Here is a 25,595-nt window from a genome sequence, read left to right as displayed (position 1 = left end):
GGGCCTACTAAACATTTCAACTGCTACTATAGCCTGGCCCTCAACCCCCCCCACACACACAAACACAGTTTATTCATGAGGATAGATGCCTTGTGAAAGGCCAGAAGTGAGCCATTAAACTACAATTACAGTTTCCAATAGAAACCTCAGTACAGGGATGGAATGGTTCAACATTCGGCTGAGACCCCACTACCCTTGCAATTTTCTGTGCTGACTAAGCAACTACAGCATATTGAAGGCCCACATGCACCCTCCACTTCCTACTCCCCTCAGTTTATAATGGTGATGAGGCATTTCTGGCTTCAGTTTCAACTAGGTGTGGCAAACATCTCTAAGTAGACTGAACAGTTAGTAAATTAGGTTAAGATATTAAAATGGGGAGCAGGGTCCACATCCCTGTTGAAATAGGAGCCTGCCTGGTAACAGGTGCAAAGGATGCCTTTAACTGCAACTAACCAGTTGTGTGGCTTCTCACTGCAGGGGTGGCAAAGGAAGAAATCCTGAGTTACACCCTCACCTGAAGGAACAGACCTCACAAGAGAAGCAAATAAACATTTTATTTCCACAGCACGCCTTCCCTTTTCCCAAAGAACATGAGTTCACCTCAGCCATCAAAGCAGGGCGAAAGCTGCAAGTGACAAGGCAAGGGGCTCCTAGAAAAATAGATTATACCCAAGGCTCTCCTCTTGGGGACCCAAACCCGTCCCCAGGCTCCCCCTCAGGGCTTGCCAAATGGAATGAAAGGCATGGAAAGGGGCTGGGAGAAAAGCCAGCTCCACTGAACAAAGGGGAGAGGAGCCTGGCAGTGAGCAGACCTGGGAGGGGTGTGGGGTGGGATGAGCTTTGCTCCTTGGTTGAGTGCTGGAAAAGGGAAGGGGGAAGAAATAATTTATGTTGATGTAATTAATGTAATGATGATGTAATGGTGCGTGGTTTCAATCATGGCGACCATTCCAGATCTCTCTCAAGTGAAGCTAAATTCTGGCCGGTCTATGGAGGTAGAAATTGAGGACGGAAGGAAAGTTTAGAATCCCTCCTCCCCAGGAGAATAGACATTTATTACCCAGCTCTACCCTTTGGCCCAGCCTGCCTCCCCAAATGGCTTCCAAATCCCTCAGCTAAAATCTGCATCAGAAAATGGAATTGGAATGGGGATGTTGCCTTGCCCAAACCCTCCAGCCTCAGAACTGATAAAGAGGTTGAAGAGCAGGGGTGGGGAAAAGGAAGTTAAGGAATGAAATTACAATTTCCCCTCATCCCCTACTCAAATTCCAGTCCCAGGGCTGGGCTAGGCAGACTGGGAGAGAAGACCAGGCAGCTGTTCTCATTATCAGGGACCCATGCAGACCTGTTGGACAGACATAGTAGGTGAGAGAAGGCTGAGCTGGAGGCCAGGAGGGTTCTTTAGGCTCCTAGAGGGAGAAGCAGGGGCCTGGGGTCAAGGGGGAGTGGGAAGCAACACAGTAACAAACAGTGGGAAGAGCCTTTGAGCCCTCAAACTTATGGGCCACCCTCCACCACCCACCCCCCAAGTGCTGACAGAGGGGCCCCTGCGGGTGGCACGATAATCAAGGGCAGAGCTTGATGCGGGTGCCCTTCGAGAGCACCCGGAAGAAAGGAAAGACACGCTCGCCCAGGAAGGCAGCCGAGAAGGTGTGCACGTGGGCTAGAGTCTCTGCGTTGTAGAAGCCCAGGCGCCCAGCTTCATAGTCCAGGTACACACCAAAGCGCCTTGGTTTCTCACTGGGGCTCAGCAGCGTCTGTTCTGTGGAGCTCTGGGCCTGATAGCGTTTGCCGTTGGTGCCCACGCACCACACTTCCCGCTGGAGCAGGGGCTGCTGGGGCAGGTGGAGCCGGCGGCGGCGATGGTGATGGCGCGAGGAGCTGGCATCCCCGCTGCCCACGGAGGAACCCCCAGGGCCCACCTTTTCCTTATGATGGGTTGATTCACGGGCAGCACCCACCGCCCAGCCCCGCCGCCCGCCCACCTCTACCTCCCAGTAGTGCCGGCCGGAGCGGAAGCCCTGGGCCCCCAATACGCAGCAGTCGGCCGAGAAGCGCTTGGGATGGTCAGCAACCTCCTGCCGCCGCTCTGCCAGGCGGACCCCCCGGCGGTCAGGGGACAGCATCAGGGCCGGGTGAGCCGTGTCAGGGTCCAGCGTCAGGTCCACTTGGGAGGGAGGGAGGACAAATACGCCAGGGCTGGAACGGCTGTTCCCCTGTCAGCAGCCAACTCCACAGATTGGGCCTTTCCTGCCCCCTTCCTCACTGAATCCAGCTCCCCACACCATCCCAGAGGCCAGCCTCAGATTCCTGCAGGCTCATCTTGCTCCTCACTCTTGTTCCTAGGACACCTGACAGGTCTTCCCCCAGCCTGGCTCTTCCTGCCACTCCACCCCACCCCACCCTCCAGGCCTGCCTGCACTAGGTCAACCTGCTCATGGCTTGAAACCTCAACCTCAGAGTGGCTGCCTGGATCCTGCTCCATCTCAAGCCCCACAGTTTCCCTGGGGCCCAACTTCCCTCAGGACCCAGTCTCAGGTCTGTGAAGGGAAAGGCAAAGGAAGGTCGTGGAGGTGACCTCCCTACCTCTCGCAGCCTGACAGAACATCCGGCTCATTTTCCTCACGATGGCATCTGTCAGGAAGTCATGGCTATGGGGTTGGCACGGGTCAGGGGACCAGACCTCTGGGGGCTGCAGCTGTACCTCTTCACACCTGGAGGAAGGGGACCGGGCAGGGGGTGGGACCACGATATTCCCAGAGGGAAAAGCAAAAGCTGAGGGGAAGGAGAGGAGGGTCCAGGAGATGGAAACTCAGGTCCTGGGGAAGGAAGGAGAGGAGAAGGATACCCAAGAGAAGCAGGGACAGGGAACCAGATGCCACTGGGTCACAAAGGGCAAAGAGTGGGAACACACCTATTGAAAGTCTCCTTGATGTCCTGGGAATAAGAGAAACAAAAAGAGGGAGAGGGAGAAAGAGATAAAGAGAGTGTCAGCTGCACAGGGACAGCGTTCCCCAATCTCCAGTCAGAGACTGGACCTGAGCAGGAAGGGAGAAGCAGCACCCTCACGGCCCTCAATGAACACACATCCATTTCAACCACCCCATGCCTCGCCATACCTAACTCGCCTCATCCTGCTGTGAGCCCAGGGATACTGTCATTTCCACAATACGACTTGCTCGCCTTTTTCAGGATGTCACTGTCAAAAAGCTTTTCCTCAACTGTCATTTAAACCTCTCCTACAACCGAATCTTCATGCTTTTCACTGGGTATAATCGCCACACATACCACATTCGACATTAACTCTGTTTCCAGCTTTAAAACATGTTTTTGGTCTTCAGGTTCAATCATTGTGGGTTCCTCCCAGGGAGAAAAGAGGCAGCTCTGGACAGGTGTTTGGTAAGCACTGCCTGACAGCCAACACAGAATGCTGGGGGAACAGGGAGGGGACATCGCTCACCTGGAGCAGCCGGAGACCCCCCTGCTGGCTCCGCTCCTGGGCCTCAGCCAGCAGGCGGCTGAGCTGGGCGGCCTGTTCTGCAAGGCGACTAGCCGCGGCTCCCGCACGCCCCAGCTGGGCTTCATGCATCTCTCTGAGACGCCGCTCCAGCCCTGCCTGCTCTTCAGCCAGAAACCGTGTCAGTCGCCCAAACTCCGAGGCCACCGCTGCCAGCTCTGACTTCATCTGGCTCTGGAATGGTGCAAAGGGGATGGCAGACACCACCTCAACACGTACGAAGATAACCTCCAGTTTTGCAACTACTACTTCTCAATGCAAGGCAAAGGAGCCCTACACTCCCCAGGTCCAAGACAGTCCCGGAAAGAGGCTCATCCCCTACCGGCCTTACTTCTCAGCCTTACCAGATACCACCCCCTTGCTCCCAGCACAGTGGTCTCAAACTCACTAACCTCTGCCTGGAACACTCCTCTCCACCTGATTCTACCTAAGTTGACTCATCCTTCAGGTCCAACCTTAAATATTCCAAGACAAGCCTTTCCTCCTCTCCAGATCTAAATCGGGACCATCCCCACAAATATCCCTGTATCTCTCTGTGGCACATATAATATTGAAACGTTGTGTTTAAATGACATAACTGTTAACATCCTTTCCCCCAGTGTACCATGAGCTCCCACTGACAGGGACTAGGAATGTCTTTGTTTGCCAGTGTCCTCGGACCCTGACATAGTACCAATCAGAGTAGGCACCTGGTAAAAATTTTTGAAATGAATAAAAAGAATTCAGGCATCAAAACATGAAGTTAGGGTCCCGACGCCATTAAACACAGTGACCTTAAGAAAGTCACCCAAAAGCCCCAGATCAGAACTCGGAAAAACTTTTTCTGTGAAGGTCCAGATAGTAAATATTTTTATGCTTTGTGGGCTAAGAGGCAAAAATCAAGGATATTATGTAGGGACTTAATATCCTGTAACAGAAAAAACTCCTGCCCAGTCCCACCCTATTTGCCAGGGATGGCCCTTCCTGGGTGGTAGGCACACTTTTCACACAGTTACCATCGGCTGCAGACGCTGTGAGTAGCAGGCCAGGGGAGGGTCCCAACTGACCAGACGCGTGAGGGAACAGCCGCCACAGTCAGCTTCACTCTATGCCAGGGGCACACAGCTCCTGTTACCTCTATACCCAGGAGAGCCCAAAAGTATCAACTTGGGCAGCTGGCCAGAAGCAGGATGACTTCCTACTCCCAGACAGATCCTACCATTCAGTGCCTAGCAGTCGCCAGCAGCAGAGTCCCTAACGTTCAGGTGGCAGTGAGCATGGGCCCTGGGTAGTGGCAAGGCCCAGGCACTGGCTGGGAAGGGAGGAGGGAAGAGGGACAGAAGGGGAGGTCCTGGCTTGGTCTATGAAGCTCACAGTGCCAGCCCATTCCAGCAGGGGTTATGAGAACAGGCGGGAGGTGGGGAATGGAAAATGTATCTTAAAAGACTCCTTGGAGAAGGGCGAGCAATAATGGAAAAACAAAAAACAAAAAAAGCGGGGGGGTCGGGGTGTGCTGAGAAAACACTAGACTAGGAAATATTAGGTCTCTGCAGTGCTAACATACACTAAATCCTGCCCCAGCTTAAACACACCGGCCCCCTCTCAGGACACAGCAAGTGTCCCAGGACAGTGTCCGCCTCATGCTCAGGGCTGCTCTGCCCAGTGCCTGCATGGATCCTGGGGCCGGCAGCTTCTCTGATGGCTGCTATGTGGGTTTTGCTTTGCCCCCTTCAGGCTCTGGTGTCGGGTAGAAAGCCTGTTCTGCAGCCTTGGGCCAGGCACCTAGGCCCTCCAATCCAGGCCTCAGTTTCCACTCCATTTTGGAACCAGGAATGAACATGCCTCCTGATTCTCTAAGGCCCCGCTCTCCTCAGCACCTAGGGAAAGCATCTACCCCTCACCCCTCTCCCAGGCCTTAGCTGTCCCCTCCTCAGGGGACCAAGTCACTCCCTGTGAGAGTGGGAAGCCCTACCTTCCTTGCCTCGACTGTACTGCCCATCAGCCCCGTCGAGAACATTCACCCACCTTCAGTTCTGTCACTCGCCTCTCCTCCTTGGCTTTCATCTTCTGCACAGCCTCCAGGTGCTTCCTCAGTGGTTCCACGTGCCCCTGCAGTTTGGCCTGAGGAAACAGAAAAAGAAAAGTGGGGGCTGGGAGAGGCACCTGCCCTTCAGAGCCTACCTCTGCAATCCTCCTTATAGCAAGATGGGTCAAAGCCTGATCCCCACCCCCCAAAATGGGTGTCAAGTGAGTATTATACCCCTTCCTCCACTGTCTTCTTTCAGATGATGACAAAAGCCTCCAATCCCTCTGTGCACGTCTGCAGAAGCCCCCTGTGTGTATTTTTTTTTTTTTTTTTTTTTTGAGACAGAGTCTCGCTCTGTCGCTCAGGCTGGAGTGCAGTGGCACGATCTTGGCTCACTGGAACCTCCGCCTCCCGGATTCAAGCGATTCTCCTGCCTCAGCCTTCCCAGTAGCTGGTACTACAGGTGCCCACCACCACGCCTGGCTAATTTTTTTATTTTTAGTAGAGACGTGGTTTCACCTCGCCATGCTACCCAGGATGGTCTCAATCGCCTGACCTCATGATCCGCCCACCTCAGCCTCCCAAAGTGCTGAGATTACAGGCGTGAGCCACCGCGCCCGGCCGGCCCTGTGTGTATTCTCTAAAGGTAGGAGCCTCAAGACTAGAGAGCTCCCACGCTCACAGCTGAGGGGAAGTGGCTTGAGCCCCGCACCAGAGTCTTTCCAGGGGTGCCCTCACCTTTGGTCCCTTTCCCCTTCACAGGCGATCTTCCCCAGAACTCTTCTCTCTAAATACTTCTCTGATGATTTTTTTCCTATGCTAAAACCTTTCCATGGGTCACCACCACTTCCAAAACATTGACCCCACACTTCCAGCCTCACCTCTACACTCAACGCCTTCCACACAGACTCTTAACACGTTTGACCACATAAAATTACTTGTCATTTCCTGAGTATAATTCCATGCTGTTCCCTCTGTCTGGGAGTGCCTTTCTCCACTTGGCCCAAGGTATTCTTCCTTTAAAACAGCTCCCTGAAAATGGCCCTGATCCTCCCCACCCCCAACATCCTCTGTGATCCCAAGAAATATCCAATACATGACTTCCCAGGGCACCAATGACAGGTGTGCCTCCTCCAGGACACTGCAGTGTCCCTGCCCACACTCTACTTATTTCAACTTCTTGGCTTCTTTCTGCTCATCTGCTTTCTCTCCTGCTCAATTACTTGCTAAATGGCAAAGGACACCGAAACCCCTCTTCCAAAGGTTGTAACTGTTATAGCCAATAGGCACACGAGCTCTGTGTTTCTACAATTTGTAGCCAAATACTTTTCTTTAAAGGGCTGTTAGCCCAGAATGAGTGGAATAAGCCCTGCCTATTTGCTCTTTCCTTTTCTATGTCTTCTACTAGCCTGTCTCCTTTTCTTTGAGAGAGAATATAGGGTAGGAGAGCTCCAGCCTAACTCCAATCAGGACCAGAGGGAAGTGAAGTGACCTCAGGCAAGCCATGCTTTCAGTTTCCTCAGCTTCAAATGAGAAGAGAATGGACCTCATGGATAGCACACTTACTGCAGTGCCTGGCACATAGCAGAAGATCAGTAAATGTTATCTAATATTTGTTCCCTATACCTTAAGCTGCCAGTGACATCCTGATAATGACCCCTGAACTAAAGAGTTTACCAAGCCAGAGTGCAAACAGCAGTTGCTGCACAGGATAAGTGGTTGTAGACAAAATTACAGTAATAATGGAATTATAGTCAACTCGTGACAATAGCATGAACTACACAAAATTTGGCCTTCTGATATAACTTTCTACTTTTCTAGTCAATAATTTCTCCATTAATTCAGAATTTATAACGCTTAAATTTACCATTTAGTGTTTTTCTTTTTTTTTTTTTTTTTGAGACAGAGTCTTGCTCTGTCGCTTAGAATGGAGTGCAGCAGTGCCATCTCGGCTCACTGCAACATCCACCTCCTGGGTTCAAGCAATTCTCCTGCCTCAGCCTCCCGAGTAGCTGAGATTAAAGGTGCCCACCACCACACCTGGCTAATTTTTGTATTTTTAGTAGAGACAGGGTTTCACCATGTTGGCCAGGCTGGTCTTAACTCCTGCCCTCAAGTGATCTGCCCACCTCTGCCTCCCAAAGTGCTGGGACTACAGGTGTGAGCCACCGTGCCTGGACCCTAAATTGCTGACAAAAACAAAAATTAATAAGCACAAATTCAAACAGAGTTCTATTTAAGATATATTTCCTTTTTTTTTTTGAGATGGGAGTCTCGCTGTGTTGCCCAGGCTGGAATGCAGTAGCACAATCTTGGCTCACTGCAACCTCTGCCTCCCAGGTTCAAGCGATTCTCTTGCCCCAGCCTCCCGAGTAGCTGGGATTACAGGCACATGCCATCATGCTGGCTAATTTTGTATTTTTAGTAGAGACGGAATTTCACCATGTTGGCCAGGCTGGTCTTGAACTCCTGACTTCAAGTGATCCACCTGCCTCAGCCTCCCAAAGTGCTGGGATTACAGGCGTGAGCCACCACAGCCAGCCAGTTATAAGAGAAATTCTCAAAACGTTTTTTCTTTTTTTTTTTGAGACAGAGTCTCGCTCTGTTGTCCAGGCTGGAGTGCAGTGGCGCGATCTCAGCTCACTGCAAGCTCCACCTCCCCCGGGTTCACGCCATTCTCCTGCCTCAGCCTCCCGAGTAGCTGGGACTACAGGCACCCGCCACCGTGCCCGGCCAATTTTCAAAACATTTAACTGTCGGGCAGACACAGTAATCCCAGCACTTTGAGGGGCCAAAATGGGAAGATTGCTTGAGGCCAGTGGTTCAAGACCAGCCTGAGCAACACAGCAAGACCCTGTCTCCACGACAAAAAAAAAAAAAAAAAAAAATTAGCTGGGCATGATGGCACACACCTCCAGTCCCAGCTACTACTCAGGATCACCTGAACCCAGAAGGTCAAGGCTGCAGTGAGCTATGATCATGCTACTGCATTCTAGCCTGGCCAGAGCGAGACCCTGTCTCAAAAAAAACAAAACAAACATGTAACTGTTCAGGAACTATATTTATATATCATTTGTGTGTTATTACCTATTCAACAAAAAAAATTTTTACAAAACATTTTGCCAAGCTACTGGTTACTGCATGTACATATCTGAAAAGAATAAATGACCCACTTGTGGCTGGGCACGGTGCTCACGCCTGTAATCCCAGCACTTTGGGAGGCCGAGGCAGGCAAATCAGAAGGTCAGGAGATCGAGACCATCCTGGCTAACATGGTGAAATCCTGTCTCTACTAAAAATACAAAAAAATTAGCCAGGCGTGGTGGCAGTCGCCTGTAGTCCCAGCTACCTGGGAGGCTGAGGCAGGAGAATGGCGTGAACCTGGGATGCGGAGCTTGCAGTGAGCCGAGAACACGCCACTGGACTCCAGCCTGGGTGACAGAGCGAGACTCCATCTCAAAAAAATAAAAATAAAAAAATAAATGACCCACTTGTAAAATAGCCTATTAAGTCAGAAAGGGAATCACTCAAATTAGTCCTATACAATAAAACTATGTATTTACATTTACTCATCACTTAATGTCAGATTAAATATGTGTATATGGCCTCCCAAACTGCAGAGCACAGTAAACAGATCAAGAAAAGAGAGTATGGCCAGGCGCAGTGGTTCACGCCTGCAATCCTAGCACTTTGGGAGGCCAAGTTGGGCGGATCACCTGAGGTCAGGCGTTCGAGATCAGTCTGACCAACATGGAGAAATCCCGTCTCTACTAAAAATACAAAAAATTAGCCGGGTGTGGTGGCGCATGCCTGTAATCCCAGCTACTCGGGAGGCTGAGGCAGGAGAATCGCTTGAATCCGAGGCAGAGGTTGCGGTGAGCCAAGATCGTGCCATTGCACTCCAGCCTGGGCAACAAGAGTGAAATTCTGTCTCAAAAAAAAAAAAGAGGGGGGGAAAGAAAAGAGATTATGACTTTTTTTAATTCCTCACCTACTTCAGGACCTAATACGGGATTTCAGGCAGCTGGCATTGAACAGATTTGGCTAATGCAAATTAAAATCCAGTTTCAGAAGCTCCTTGGAGCAGTCCTACAGGGGGAGGTGAAAGAGAAGGGGTGGAATGCCCATGGATAGTTTGGCCTGGGTTCCTGTTCACAAAGTGACCACACATGATATGATGGGTATGGTTAACTAGGAACTGAGGAGACGGAAAGGACAACAGGACCTCACAATCTCTGCTAAAAATGTAGGGACTAACAGCTAGGCAATGTTACCAATGCAGTGATCCCCATGCTAGACCGGGCTTTTTAAAGATATTCTCCTACTCACTGATTCAGAAACTCTAGTGGTAGGATCCACTGTATTTTTGAAAACCTCCCCTAGTAATTCCAACAATCAGGCAGGTTTAACAATCTTTGTGTAGCCAGGCACAGTGGCTCATGTCTGTAATCCCAGCACTTTGGGAGGCCAAAACGGGCGGATCACCTGAGGTCAGGAATTTCAGAACAGCCTGGCCAACACGGTGAAACCCCCTCTCTACTAAAAATACAAAAATCAGCCAGCTGTGGTGGCGAGTGCCTGTAATCCCAGATACTCAGGAGGCTGAAGCAGGAGAATCACTTGAACCCGGGAGGTGAAGGCTGCAGTGAGCCGAGATCATGCTACTGCACTTCAGCCTGGGCAACAGAGTGAGACTCCGTCTCAAAAAATTAAAAAAAAAAAAAAAAAGCCACTCTGTAAAAGAAATTGTTACTTGTGATGAGGTAATGTAGGTATGTCTAGCTGTACCACTCAGAGCGGAGAAACCCCAGACACATTACTCTAAAATTGGGGTAACGAAAATAATACCTAAATGAAGTTATAGCAGGAATCAGGAGAAGGTCTGAAAACATGAGTTATAAAACAAAAAAAGCTCTGTGCAGACCACACAGAGGCTACCCTCTCCTCCTCCTGGTCCCACTACTTCAAACCCATCCAGGCCTTCACTAAGTAGTGCTATTTGTGCTGGCTGCCTTGCAGACAAATCTCCTTTACCTATGTCCAAAGAAGAGTCAAAATGAGAAGTAGGGGCAAGGTATTTGTCAAACTAGAATCAGACTCCAAGAAAGTCACATCAGAAAAGTCAAAGAACAGACATCCAAATGGTGGTGGCGTTGTTAGTATACACCAGGGGAAGGGACAGTAAATAACTAAGTCAATTATTACTGAAGCTCTGTGGCCCTCTGTATGGTACTTAAAGCCTCTCTGACTTTGTTTCCCAATCTATAAAATGGGAATGGAAAACATATCAAACTCAGTGTTGTCTGGGTTTTAACGAGACAGTCCATGAAAAGTGCCTAGTACAGTGCCTGGTATACATATAAATGTCCAGTGAATATTAACTATCAATCCTGGACAAATTAAAGTCCAAAGACACTCACAGACTTAATCAAGATTTGACAATGCAACTTGCAGAGCCAGGTCTTCTGACTGAAAAGCTCCTCCTTTCTAGTCAGTGCATAAGAATGACACAGAGCCAACCAAAGTCCTTGAAGACAGAACCAAGCCATATCGTGGTAGGTGGGGAACCCACTGGGAGGCAAGTGCAGGGCATTTGGGTCTGATACTGACACTAGCAGTTATCTCTGTGTTCCTGCTTCTGAGCCTTTTCTTGTCCTTTGAAGCCCCCAGTTCTTTCCATCTCTAGGTGTCTCCGTCAAGGACAGACTTAAGACTCACCCTAAAGAAAACGAGACTTCTGGTAAAGCCCTAGAGACCTGATCTGGCATCACCGGCTTTGCTCTATTTCCTTTGAGGAAGCCATCCTTCCCTGGTCGTCTTCACTGCATCTGCTCTGTGTACAGAATCCTTCTCATTCTAATCCACCTTGGTGGCAGTAAGTGCTTAGATAAGCAAACTCAGCTCACCAATACCATGAGGTTCTTTGGTGGGTGAAGAGATGTTTCCTTTTCCCAGGTCCCCTTACTTCCTCTCCGCCCCCCCCACTAAACTCCCATCTTCTCTCTGTACTTCTCTCACCTTGTACTCCTGCACCACCTCCTCCAATGGCACCACGCTGTGCTGTTTGTGGCTCCTGGATTCTCGGCACACCACACAGATGGCCTCTTCGTCTACCTCGCAGAAGAGCTTCAGGGCTTCTTGGTGTTTGGGACAGATGCCCTGATCGGTCACGCGGCTCCCTCGACCAGGGGTTGGGTGCATCTGCCGAATCACCTGGACCATATTGGCCAGCTGCAGGTTGGGGCGGAAGCTCCGCCGAGGAAAGCTCTTTCGGCACTGAGGGCATGTGAAGCACCTCCGAGGGGCTGGAGGCGGGGGCAGCGGGGTGACGGGGTCTAGATCCTCCTCCTCACCCTCCTCCAGCACTTCCTCCTCGTCCTCCTCATCCTCCCCCCTCAGGTCCTCCTCCTCCATGTCCCCCAAGTAGTAGTCCAGGTCTTCCTCCTCCTCCTCCTCCTCCCACACGTAGTCCATGTTGTCCCAGCTGGCCCTGCTCATGCCGCTGGTCCAGAACACACCCTCTTCTTCCTCCTCGATCTCCTCCTCCATGTCGCCCTCGTAGTCTTCATCCCGCATGGGGGTGTCCCACCCCGCGCCAGCCCCCACAGCCTCCACTTCCTCCTCCTCTCCGTCCTCCTCCTCCTCCTCCCGATCTAACTCCTCTCCGTCCTCCTCATCCTCCCCACCCCACAGCTGGGTTACACAAACTCGGCAGAAGTTGTGCCCGCAGCCGATGGACACGGGGTCCGTGAAGTAATCGAGGCAGATGGCGCACACCGCCTCCTCCTGAAGGGTCTGCACAGGGTTGGGTGTCATGGCAACGGCAGCCATCTTAGTGTCCAGCCAGCCAGTGTAGAGGTTCGGCGGGGGGGGGCGAGGGGCGGGGGTCTTCCCTGCCGACGCCCTGGCGACCCGGCTCCACCCCCAGCCCTGCCCCTCCACACCTCGCCCCAAGAGCAGCCAGAGAGATGTGTCCTCCCGACAACCCACCCCAACACAGTGTTCCCTACTCCCAAACGACAACCGTGTCTCTACGAGGGGAGGGGACAGTGCTGGGCGCCACCGCCAAGTCCCTCAGGTGGCTCTGAGTGCAAGTCTGCCCCAATGCTCCCTTGGACTCCTCATAAACCCCCGCCCCTCCTCACTTCCTGGCCCCGCCCCTAGCTTCCGGCCTCCTTCCCAACACTTCCGGCGTCTACACACCACCTAAGCTCGCGACTTCCCTCCGCTGTCCTGCTACTCCCCCTTTTTCCCCGCGGGGCCCCAGGGCGACAGGAAATGGCGAGGAGACGCTCTAGTCCGCACTAGAGAACAGGGCGGGAGGGCTAGGACGGTGGAGGCCCGCGTCTCTGTGGTAAGGGGCCGCGGGGAACGCAGAAAGAACAGAGGAACCGCCTACCCCCATCCCCCGCCGCTGGGGAGAAACTTCGGGGGGTGGGGGGAGCGCTTGGCGGCCGTCTGCTTTCGGTGCTATCACCGCATCGGCCAGACGCCATCCTACCCTCCTGGCACAGCCGACTGCAGCCGGTACTCCCCACAGCCGATGCCGGAAGCGAGGGGGTGGGTCCGCGGTGCGCCCTGAAGTACTTCCGGCCCTTCTAGGCAGACGACTTTGTTGTGGAGGACTCAGAGGGTCGTCCGGGTCGGACCGGGGGCGGGGCCTGAGAAAGCGCTTCGCGGGTTAGGGCAGCAGACGCCCCACCCTTCCCCAACTGTAGTCGGCGTTTCGCATCCAAGGTAGAAACTGCCAACCGGACACTGTCTCATGGTTTAGATGAACTTCCCTAACTGCCCAGCAGTGAAGAAGTGGTGACGAATCATTACATCTACATTCTCACAGCATCTCTGCAAAAATAGATGCTTTGTGCGGTAGAAATAATACTTGATGCTTAAATAGCTCTTTAAATTTTATTTTTATAGAGATTTGATGTCGATACATAAATAAATAAATAAATGTTGTTTGATGCGAGAAAAATGACGGGGCCATGATTTATGTACAGAATCTCCAGTGAGTGCCAGACACAGCGTGACGCCAGGGCTGGGCCTGCAGAACTTACCCTGCTCTCAAGGCGGCTCGCGGGAAAACTCCAGATGGACGTCGCGCTTCCCAGGGGGGTGGTCAGGCCTCTGAGTATGTCAGATCAAACGCGCCAAAAACCACGAACCCTCGTGGGTGAACTATGCTAGGCCATTACAGGACCTGCGGACTCGGCTGCGGTGGACAAGTCCGGCTCCAGAACCTGGATACCGCTCAGCCGGCCGCGGCAGGGGTCCCCGGGCCTGTCCTACAAGGGCGCTTGCCTAGAGCTATCCCGGCCGTCTCAGCCGTGTGTATCTTCAGGACGACGCCGGTAGGGAACCAACCAAGGTGGTTTCCGTAGTGTAGTGGTTATCACGTTCGCCTCACACGCGAAAGGTCCCCGGTTCGAAACCGGGCGGAAACACGTTTTGGTCTGTTCGGGAGAGAACTTCTCTCCCGAGGCCGGCCTTACGTGGCAGGAAGGACATGTGTGTTCCTGCGCTTCGGAGGAACACGGACTGGGGCAAAACTGAAGGAGAGCACACTGCTCAAGTAAATTCAGGTCTCGCCCCTCACCTAATCTCTTGCTCTTCCCTTCTGAAGCCTATGCAGCCACCACATGTACAGGAATCCTTAGATTTCAGATCCTCGGCTCTAGTGCCTAGAACAGAGCCAGGCGCAGGCGCTTCTCAGTATTTGCACAGTGGAAACGTGCTTACGCCTCTGAGGGTAACCTCCATCTTCAGAGACAAAGTTAGAATACAAATATGGCCGCCCGGCTAGCTCAGTCGGTAGAGCATGAGACTCTTAATCTCAGGGTCGTGGGTTCGAGCCCCACGTTGGGCGTAATTTCTCTTTTTGGAAAGGTTGAGGCAAGTCGTGTTACCTAAGTGCACAAGTGGTATTCTCCATACCAAGACCTAGTGGGTAGCGGATTCACCAACAGTGGGTGTTAGAACTTGGACTAACCTGGTGTTCTCCGATCCGTGTGTGGAAGGCCCCGAGCAGAATTCTCACAACGTTTGCACCCTCGCTAACTCTCAAAGAAAGAACGAGAGGCGGGTACCTGTGGACCAATTCCTGCAGGCCAGCACCGCGGGCTATCGTGCATGCATGACCCTTTGCTGTAGGCCACTCGCCCACAGGCAGCACATATTAGGCATTTTATGTTTACCAGACGGCCTGCCCCCGTCTTGCTGTGAGACTTGCTGTGCTGGAGGGAACAATGTGGTTTACCGAAACTGGGGTGAGACCGCAGGACGACCCCAGGCGTTCGTGAGCGTCAAAACCTATCTGATTCACTACCACTTTACTGGGAGATTTAGTGGTTAGGATTCCGCCTTTGTCTCGCTACGACCTGCTTTCGACTCCCTGTCAAGAAAGATGCTTTGTGTCGTATGAGACACTTGTCTTCCGTATATTCTTTTTTATGCTCTTGATTTTAAGAGTCTATTTTTGTGAGATGTTGCCCCACAAATACCAGCCTCCACGTTTCCCCCATACATAAATAAAGATAAAAACGGGCCATGCCCCGCGGTGGCTTATGCCTGTAATCCCAATACTTTGGGTAAGCCAAGGCGGGAGGATCGCTTGAGCCCAGGATGGCCTCGAAATTAGTCCTGCAAATATAGGCCTTTTTCCTTTTTTTCTTTTCTTTTTTTTTTTTTTTTTAAGATGAAGTCTTGCTCTGTTTCCAGGCTGAAGTGCAGTGGCACCACCTCGGCTCACTACGACCTCCGCCTCCCGGGTTCAAGTGATTCCCCTGCCTCAGCCTGCCGAATAGCTGGGACTACAGGCGCGCCACCACGCCCGGCTAATTTTTTGTGTTTAGTAGAAACGGGGTTTCACCATGTTGGCAGGACGGTCTCGATCTCCTGACCTCGTGATCCTCCTGCCTCAGCCTCCCAAAGTGCTGGGATGACAGGCGTGAGCCACCGCGCCTGGCCCCGTTTTGTGTTTTTAAGCTGTCGAAGTCTCCTCCGCATACGCACCACACCACGAGAGAAGTCTGTTGATCATAGAAAGCTGGCTTAATCTCGCTGAGCAAAAGATAGCATCGTCTTCTGTCTCAGACGTAAATCAAAGCGGGGACTTATGAGGGCTATATAGTCTGTGAGGGCGGTCTGGGCAGAAGTTGGTCAACGTTTGTAAATAGGCAGAGTCGCTAGTACAATCCTAGCACATGAGTTACTGGTGTTCAAAGAGTTTTAAGTTTGACATTTCGTCTTGCACAAATTATTTCGGATTCTTTTGCAGACTGTGATTTCAGGGTTATTTTTTACCACCTTCACTGGGACTGGAAAACATTCTTAAAGGATTCTGGCTTTTTCATTAAAGTGGAGATGAAGTGGACAGGCTTCTCTTCTTTGTCCTCCAGCAAGCCAAGGGAACGCCCGCTGGAGCTTTTTGCTACAATTCCTGCTTTCTCTCCTCTCCACCCCTTCCACCCGTCGCCGCTCTGGCCAGGTCAGGTTTGGGATGCCCCTCCAGGCAAGTGACCCAAGCTGCTCCGGGCACAAAGGCGGCAAGCGTTCAACAGTCGGAGAAGCACGACACACACATGAACCTGGTGGGATCTTTGGCCTCCTCCCAAACCCTGTGGTGATGGGGCCTGGGGAGACTGAGGGACTCACTCTGATTTATATTTCAGGGGGTTCCTTCAGGAGTGATGCAAACAGGGAGTATGAGGGGGAGTAAGACTGTCGGAGACGGGCTGGAAGGACACAGGCCTGGTCCATACAGGAGGCGGCCGGCGCCGGGTGAGGCGGCAGCCAGAGGGAGACGCAGGTGAACGAACGGGATGCAAGGCTTGCAGCGGCGATAGATTTGGGTAGTTCCACAACCTACATCACAGGCTGAGGATGCGGGAGGGGAGGGAAGAAAAAAACAATGACTTAGGTCTCGAACGGTTGGGCGTTAGATGCTGTGAGATACCTGGAAAAACTGCCCAAGACACGCGTGGATCTGAAGCTTGGGAGAACAGTTCTTGCTGGAACCAGAGACGGAGCTAAGGTGTGGGTCCTGCTGCCAGCCGACGTGACGCTCCAGGGTCAGCCTTGGGCGCTCGGAGGCGGAGACGGGATGGGAGAAAAGCCTGCAGCGAAGCGCCCACCCAGGCCTAGGGTGCCGCACAGTGCAAAGGAGATTGGCAGCGTCCAGTTCAGCACATGGTCTCGTAAGAGAAGGCGTCCATGGATTGGGCCACCTGGAGGCCCGTGGTGAACTTGACCAGAGAATCAGACGCACACAAGAAGGGCTCCCGCCCTGCGCCGAATGGAGCGGGCCTTCGGGGTCACAGAGGCAGCAAGGATCCCTGATCAGCAGGACTGCGTCTCGCTTCCAAGCAATCCAGGTATTCGGAAATTAGGCGTCGGCGGCGGAAAAACATTTCACAATATTAAGCAATCGCTACTACTTTTAAATTTACATATATGCAGATCTCCATATGACAGGCGTTAAGCGTATTCCAACTCTACATACGTACATACCTTGGATGCTAGAATTGGCGAGTTTTATTTTTATAAAAATACTTAAAATTTTTCATTGAACTTTTAAAATGTAATAAAAATTTCAGATTTATCTTTAAAAACCGACTTAAAATTTTGATATTCATTAATTTATATTTTGCCGTTTAGTTTAATACTTATGCATAATTCATAGAAATAAATTTTTGAAAGGACATAAAAATAATTTCACTTTTTGATTTTTATGTTTACTTTAATTTACATTTTAACAAAATATATTTAAATATCGTGTGCTTTGAATGCATTTTGCATTTTTTAAATCCTCTCTGTCATTACATTACTGCACAAATCATGTGAAAATTAAAACCTCTGGCTGTCTTCCCTGGAAGAAAAGGAACCACTAGGGAAGCGTATCCAGTCTTAAGCCTTGGAAGGTACATTTGCCTTTCCTCCCGCGATGCTCGCTAGTTTTTTGTTTTGTTTTTATTTATTATTATTATTCGAGACAGAGTCTCGCTGTGTCGCCCAGGCTGGAGTGCAGTGGCGCGATCTCGGCTCACTGCAAGCTCCGCATGCCGGGTTCACTCCATTCTCCTGCCTCAGCCTCCCGAATGGACTACAGGCGGCCGCCACCACGCCCAGATAATTTTTTTGTATTTTTAGTAGAGACGGGGGTTTCACCATTTTAGCCAGGATGGTCTCGATCTCCTGACCTCGTGATCCGCCAGCCTCGGCCTCCCAAAGTGCTGGGATTACAGGCGTGAGCCACCGCACCCGGCCTTGTTTTGCTTTTAATTGCTGGAAGTGACTGGGGTACCCTTAGAGGTCACGCTTTACAGTTTGACAAACGGTATTACGCAGGGCCACAAGGAGACTGGTGTTCTGGGGAAGAATGGATCTAAAGGCCATGAGTCAATGGGTGAAACCGACACCTGGATGTTGACTATAACACTTATAAAAATCATAAAGTAAGCCTTGTGCATCTGTTTCCGTAGTGTAGTGGTTATCACGTTCGCCTAACACGCGAAAGGTCCCCGGTTCGAAACCGGGCGGAAACAATACTGTGTTTTCCTTCCAGTTCAAAAAGGTTTCTTAGTGTGGAGTGTATGTGTATAAGCGTTCACAAGTTTTGCTACACTTAGACACCGGCCGGATTTTCCAATCCATTGCCAATTAACTTCAACCTGCGTATTCCATGTCTGCGTCTGTAATATGAGGGTGAGAAGTAAGTGGTCTTACTGGTCATTGTTAGGGTCTGCCTGCAAAGTCCCGGCGGATCAAATACAGTCAGCCGCCGGGAAATGCCACGGAATGACAGATGAACGATTAAAAAGTGCAAGAAGGCTCGGGTTGGAAATCCTTGGTGGAAGTTCACGCCGTGGAAGGTGTGCACCGGCAGGCCAATAGTGATGGCGGTAACTACAACGTGTACCACACATGAAGTAGTCTGCAGGTGTGGCCCTGGGCTTCCTGCAGAGGAACCTAACCATTCTGGGAGGTTGTTTACAGATGAGGCCACTGAGGCATGGACAGGTCACACAAGGCTGCGGAACACGTAGGACGGAGCAAAAGGACAGGGAACGGAAAAGAAACAGGGCACAGAGAAATTCAAGTGAAATACAGGCTGGTTCAGGCGGAGGACTGCGCCACTTCGGGCGGGCCTGCAGCACTGACACGGCTTTTGGATTCGCAGTGGAGGTGGAGGGCGGTCAAGAGGACCATCAGCCTCTCCAAGGCGTGACCGTCGGCCTCCCTCTGCACCCATCCTCGCTTGCAGCTCGTCGGCTTCGGGCCGTGGGACGCGGCGGGTGAGTTGGGAGCCCGATCCCCAGGGGCCTCTTCAGCAATCTCAGGGAAAAGGCTGCAAAGGCTTCAGAGAAGAAGCCGGAGCGGTGGGCGGGATCCCTAGGACAGCGCTCCTGGCAGGAGAGTAAGCCCGGGGAAATCCACGTGCCATGATGCGGCCCCGGCAGCGCAGGCTGCTTCCCCGCCTAGAAAACAGGCTTCCAGCTTTCTCACACCGCACCCGCGCACTTACGCAGGGGCCAGCCGCCTCTTGCCCAGCACCTCTGCCCGACGTGAAAGTCGAATAAATGCAACATCTAAGTGGCAAAGCAAGGGTCGGGCGTGTCAGCGCGCTACTGTAGCCCCAGCGACTCGGAAACCGGGCTTAAGAGTTCGAGACCAGCCTAGGCAACATAGTGAGACTGTCCCCTCCGCCCCCGCCCCCGCCCCCCGCCCCATCTCTAGGAAAAAATATACATATATTTTGTAATTAGCCGAGCGTGGTGGTGCATACCTGCAGTTCCAGTTACTACCCTAGGTCGAGGCTGCAGCGAGCCATGATCGCGCCACTGCACTCCAGCCTGGGCACCGAGCCCGTTAAAAAAAAAAAAGGAAAAGTGGGAAAAACCAAAATTCTCTTTAACGTTTCATACATTTTAAATGCAGACAAAGCGTAATCAAAGCAGAGTCCCGTGGTGGGAAACTTGTTGGGACAGCGTTAGCATAACGTTCACAGAAAATATCAATGTCATGCCTATTTCTTCATCACCGCTCTTTCACACTTAATTGTAATTTTATACCGTCCCAGAATTTACGCATCAGGAAGTCCGGTAGTCAGCCTGGAACTCACAGACCCCATGCAGGAGAGTTCTCCCAGAAAATTCTCCCCGGCCCAACTTCTTCTCCTCGCCCCTTCCCTGCCGACCCCCCCTCGCACTCCTCCTGTCGTGTTTAACTGACTGGTTTGAAGTGAGCCTGTACTTTGCTGACGGAGTGCCTTCTGCCTCTCTCTAAGCTGACCTCCTTGGCCACTGGGACTCTGGGAGGCCAGGACCATCACTCAGTCCTTTGTCACTCTTCTCTAAGTATATTTTGCTCTGTGCCTCAGCTAACGTAAGACAGTTCTCATTGGTCTTCCTGGTGGAGACAGTGAAGCAAATTCAAAGCAACACAGTCAACATCAGCTAGCTAGCTGGGCGGGGCAACAAGATGTACAGGAAACAGTCTCTTTGGAGTCCTATTTCGAATTACATTTTTAAAAATATTTAGGAACGGGCCGGGCGCGGTGGCTCACGCCTGTAATTCCAGCACTTTGGGAGGCCGAGGTGGGTGGATCACCTGAGGTCAGGCGTTCGAGACCAGCCTGACCAACGTGGTGAAAGCTGTCTTACCAAAAATACAAAATTAGCTGGGCGCGGTGGCACATGCCTGTAATCCCAGCTACTTGGGAGGCTGGGGCACGAGAATCGCTTGAACCTCGGAGGCAGACGTTGTAGCGAGCCGAGATGGCGCCATTGCACTCCAGCCTGGGAGACAAGAGCGAAACTCCGCTCCGTCTCAAATGTATATATATTTGTTTGTTTGTTGGAGACGGAGTTTCGGGAGGATCCTCCGGGAGGACCCTTTGAGATCACCGCCCCCTCCACATCTCTAAATAGATATTATATATACTTAAAAAATATATTATATATTTATTATATATTTATATATTATATATTTATTGCACAAATAATAAATCTATTACATAAATAACACATACATTATATATTTATTATATAAATAATGAATTTATTATATAAATAATAAATATATTCTATATTTATTATATAAATAATGAATATATTCTATTTTATATAATATATTAAATTATTATATAAATAACAAATATATTTTATATTTATATTATATTATATATAATATTATAATATTTATATTATATTATATATAATATTATAATATTTATATTATATTATATATAATATTATATTTATATTATATTATATATAATATTATATTTATATTATATTATATATAATATTATATTTATATTATATTATATATAATATTATATTTATATTATATTATATATAATATTATATTTATATTATATTATATATAATATTATATTTATATTATATTATATATAATATTATATTTATATTATATTATATATAATATTATATTTATATTATATTATATATAATATTATATTTATATTATATTATATATAATATTATATTTATATTATATTATATATAATATTATATTTATATTATATTATATATAATATTATATTTATATTATATTATATATAATATTATATTTATATTATATTATATATAATATTATATTTATATTATATTATATATAATATTATATTTATATTATATTATATATAATATTATATTTATATTATATTATATATAATATTATATTTATATTATATTATATATAATATTATATTTATATTATATTATATATAATATTATATTTATATTATATTATATATAATATTATATTTATATTATATTATATATAATATTATATTTATATTATATTATAAATATTATAATATTTATATTATATTTATATATTACATATATTATAATATATTATATATTTTATTATATATTATATATGCTATATATTTTATATAAAAATACATATATATATTTTAGAAACATGGAGTGGATGGTAGCCTCAAAGGATCCTCCTAGAGGCTTCCCAAAGTTGATTGGGCTACAGGTCTCAGCCACTGTGGCTGGCTTTAGGTTACACAATGCCACTTTGTCATTATGGATTTACAGCTTTCCTTAACTCATCTTGTTTCAGTTAACTGGAACTCAGTGCTATTACTCTCTTTTTGATGCTTGAATTGCAGCTGCTTGTTGGTGGGCGCCCCTTTGCCATGGCTCTTTGTCTTTTCAGCATTGTCCTGAGTATTTGAAAGCACCCCTGTTTCCAAATTCTGCTTTGGCCTGTCTAAAATTCCTCTACCCTATGATGCAGGAGAATATTCAGGAAGTTTGAGGGTTTTTTTTTTTCAGTGAAGAATAAAAGAGCCCACTCCGGGTGCCAGGACAGTGCATGGAGTCAAAGCTCCTGGCTCCCTCACTTGCAGGTGCCCTAGAGAAATAGTTTGAAGGAGGCGAACTCACATCCGGGGTTCTATTGACTTGCAGCTTTGCTAGATCTTTGCTTTTTTGTTTTGTTTTGTTTTGAGACAGAGTTTTGCTCTGTTGCCCAGTTTGGAGTGCAGTGGCACAGTCTTGGCTCACTGCAAGCTCCGCCTCCTGGGTTCAAGAGATTCTCCTGCCTCAGCCTCCCGCGCATCTAGGACTACAGGCACGCGCCACCACACCCAGCTAATATTTGTTTAGTAGGGATGGGGTTTCACCATATTGGCCAGGCTGGTCTCCAACTCCTGACCTGGTGATCCACCCACCTGGCCGCCCAAAGTGCTGGGATTACAGTCGTGAGTCACCGCGCCCGGCCTTTTTTTTTTTTTTTTTTTTTTCAAATAAACCCCAACATCATTTCCCTACCAAATCATCTACTTAGATTTTTAACCTCTCACTCAGAAGCAATTGTAGGCCAGTTATGGTGGCTCTCACCTATAATCCCAGCATTTTGGTAGGCCAATGTGAGTGGATTGCTTGAGCCTAGGAGTTTGAGACCAGCCTGGGCAACATGACAAAACAAAAAATACAAAATTATTTTCTCTCTTTTTTTCTATTTTAAAGTAGAAAATACAGAATATTTTCTAGAAAAATTAGCCCAGCGCCTGTAGTTCCAGCTATTCAGGAGGCTGAGGTAGGAGGATGGCTTCAGTTTGGGAGGAGGAGGTTGCAGTGAGCCAAGATAGCACCACTGCACTCCAGCCTGGGCAGCAGAACATGATCTTGTCTCAAAATTTAGAGAGAAAAAGGTGTAATGAAAGTCCAAATACACATCTCCCAGCTTCAACAACTCTCACTCTCCCACTATTCCTGTTTTATCCCTGTCTCCATCCATCTCCAACCCACTGGCTCTTTTCTTTCTAATCCTCATAGATTTCATGGACTTCTCCTCTGTAGTCTCATCACTGACCGTCTCCCTTTCACTGTGGCTGTTCTAATACTCTATAACCTTTTGAGGTTTAGGGAATCATACTAACAGCTACAAATTTCATTAATTGAACCCTTACTAGGGATTAGGCACTGTCCTTTTATTTATTTATTTATTTTACATTTTCTTTGATGAGTCTAGAGGTTCCCTATGTTGCTAGGGCTGACCTTGAATTCTTGGGCTTAAGAAATCCAATCCTCCTGCCTCAGCCCTCCTGGGATTAAAGGCACACACCACCGTTCTAGGCATTGTCCTATGCGCTAGACTCGCATTGATTCATTGCATCCTCGAAACCAACCTGTGGTGTGCACTGTTAAAATGACATCTCATTTATTTATTCATTTATATTGCCGTAAAAAGGGATAGATCAGGTCCTTGCCCGCCTGGAGTTCACTTTCTGACAGGTGATTTAAATAACAAACAACAGGCAGATACAGAAACCACCTCAGAGAGTAAGGACTGTGACAAAATTAAAGAGGGCAACGTGGCAGAGTGGCAGGTAAACAGAAGACGGCATTATAGAGAGGGGCCAGGAATGAGGCGGCAGAACAGGTGACACTGAGCTGAGCCAGGAAAAGAGAGAGGCAGCCTTCCAAAGATCTGGAGAACAGGCTCTTGGGAGAGAGGAGGCAGAGGAAGGTCACATACTATGAAGTAGGAGTGAGACTGGTGTGCTCAAGAGGGAAGACCTTGGGTGTGGGGAGGTAAGGAGCCACAGGTCTACTTCCTTGGATATGCATTCTCATGACTCCATCCACACCAGTTGCTGTTTTTATTTTGCAAACAGATTGAAAAATGAGTGGAAGACATTGGATCTGCTATCTTACTGGACTTCCAGGCTAATGAGGCACACAGTAAGGCCTCAGTGCAGGACTGTGAAAGACAGACAAATTAGTACATAGCTTTATTCAGAAGATTTCAAATGAACAATACTCCCAGGATTTCTGAAAGTGCTGTGGGTTAGGGGTTAAAGCAGGGAGTCTGTAAGAGCAGATGAAATTCGGATACCAGCTCTCCACTGCCAGCTGTGACCTAATGTCTCAGTCTCCTGTCTCCTTGTCCAGCCAATGAGGGTTCATAAGCATAAAATTCATAATTGTAATTTAAAATATATAAGAAAAGATTACCAATTGCTTAGCCGTTCGGAATGCCTCCGTTTGATAGCCTTAGTTAATGAGGGAACCATTAACTAAGGAAAGTTAATGAGGGAACTAACGAAAGGGATTGTTCTGGCTGTTTCAAAAAATGATAGCTTTATAGAAAAACAGCAATATCTGTAAGCTGAATTTAAAGCCTTCAGAAAAACTAGGCCTTAACATTTGCAACTCTAATAAATTGAATATTAATCACAAAGCAAGCATGTATTCTTTTCTATATTCAGAAGCGCCCCCTGCCCCGCACCCTTCGATATTATACATCTCAAATGACAGTGATAAGCAGGGACATTTCCCAGAATATCCTATGGCTCTACTCCAGTTGGTCCCAACACAGAATGGAAGAGCGGGCCATTCTGGGTCATCTTTTTGGCCACTCTTCCTATTGCAAGCAGTCCTCCAGAGTTAGGTTGCCCTAGTTGACACTTCAGCTTCCTTCTTGCTCAAAACTCACATTCTCCAGAACACCAGCATGTGACTGAGGCCTGCCTTTTACCTGAGGGACTTGCACCTTTAATCCAATGTGATATGATATAAACAGCAACGAAACAGTGAAGTGAGCATTTGATGGCAGCTGAGCCATCTTCCCTGATGCTACCACAGAGATCCTAGAAGAAAGACTTCCTCAACTTCAGTAAAGAGAAACCAGTGACTGGTAAAGAAAGAGATACTGGAATATTTTTAGACTAGTTAGATTAGATAACAGCCATGAATATATTAAACCTGAAGATAATTTTCTGCTTCAAATGAGGCTTTTAAATGAAAACATTCAGAAATGGTTGATTAATAATTTACATATAAATTATATGTAATCATTCTTGTAGACCACTTCACCAAACACATCTGTGCTCTAATAATTTATACATGCCCCAAAGGACACCAAGATCAAATGGAAAATGACATATAAATTTTATTTCTTATGTCTGGTTGGATTCTTCCTGTCCAAGGAAGAAGATGTGCAGAGTAAGAAATAACAGAGCAGGCCTTTCTAATGGTGTCCTGGCTTTGCAAGTGAAGAGAACATGATAGCTTCTTCAGAAACAGGCCTGAAAAGAGAAAAAACGACGCTGCCATATAGAATTGGATTAAGAACCGCAAATGAAAGTGACACTGTACTCTTCAAAATCTTTTATCTGAGTACATTCCTGTGTGATGTAAAGGGGCGGGGAGGGCCCTTCTCCCCTCCAGGTGGCACCCTGCACGCCCTCCAGTGGGTATTATCCTGCAGGCAGGCAGTGGGGGACTCCAGCAATTTTAAGTGGGGGAGTCACACGCTTAAATTTGTTGTCCAGGCAGCCCGTTTCCCCCAAGACCTTGGAGAAATAGGCAATCTCATTCATGGCTAGTGGGAGGTAATATCGGACTGTAGGTTCTACAGTAGGGCGATTTATCTATTTTTACAAAATTACTTGCATATAAACCTGGATGCAACAAATCTCATTTCTGGCAATTACCTCCACAGATAAAAAAGTGCAAAAGTGCAAAATGACAATTGCTACATGCTTAACTGTAGCATTGATCGTAACAACAAAAAAATTGG

General features: G+C 48.4%; 1 protein-coding gene and 3 non-coding genes across 9 annotated transcripts; 3 read left to right on the top strand and 1 right to left on the bottom strand.

Annotated features, from left to right (window-relative positions):
- Positions 1–539: 539 nt before the first annotated feature.
- Positions 540–13,490, bottom strand: TRIM41 (tripartite motif containing 41). 6 transcript variants are annotated; one of them, XM_055387241.2, is made up of 8 exons: positions 11,544–13,490; positions 5,525–5,620; positions 3,464–3,694; positions 2,918–2,940; positions 2,590–2,717; positions 1,989–2,170; positions 1,265–1,412; positions 540–990 (listed from the first exon to the last, which is right to left on the bottom strand). In XM_055387241.2, the coding sequence occupies exons 1-8, from the start codon at positions 12,354–12,356 to the stop codon at positions 965–967; spliced, it is 1,647 nt and encodes a 548-aa protein (XP_055243216.1). In that variant the 5' UTR covers positions 12,357–13,490; the 3' UTR covers positions 540–964. The 6 variants fall into 6 exon arrangements, with proteins under 6 accessions (XP_055243216.1, XP_018882056.2, XP_055243217.1 ...); XM_019026511.4 differs by having other exon boundaries at positions 1,349–1,412; XM_055387242.2 differs by having other exon boundaries at positions 1,995–2,170.
- Positions 13,491–13,896: 406 nt separating this feature from the next.
- On the top strand, positions 13,897–13,969 carry TRNAV-CAC (transfer RNA valine (anticodon CAC)). The gene has a single exon. It is a non-coding gene; the product is annotated as a tRNA-Val (tRNA).
- Positions 13,970–14,318: 349 nt separating this feature from the next.
- Positions 14,319–14,391, top strand: TRNAK-CUU (transfer RNA lysine (anticodon CUU)). The gene has a single exon. It is a non-coding gene; the product is annotated as a tRNA-Lys (tRNA).
- Positions 14,392–17,994: 3,603 nt separating this feature from the next.
- TRNAV-AAC (transfer RNA valine (anticodon AAC)) lies at positions 17,995–18,067 on the top strand. Its single transcript has one exon. It is a non-coding gene; the product is annotated as a tRNA-Val (tRNA).
- Positions 18,068–25,595: the final 7,528 nt, after the last annotated feature.

The sequence above is a fragment of the Gorilla gorilla genome, chromosome 4 (assembly GCF_029281585.2).
Source record: "Gorilla gorilla gorilla isolate KB3781 chromosome 4, NHGRI_mGorGor1-v2.1_pri, whole genome shotgun sequence".
NCBI classification, from domain to species: Eukaryota; Metazoa; Chordata; class Mammalia; order Primates; family Hominidae; genus Gorilla; species Gorilla gorilla.
This window is presented reverse-complemented; position numbering and strand designations above follow the sequence as displayed.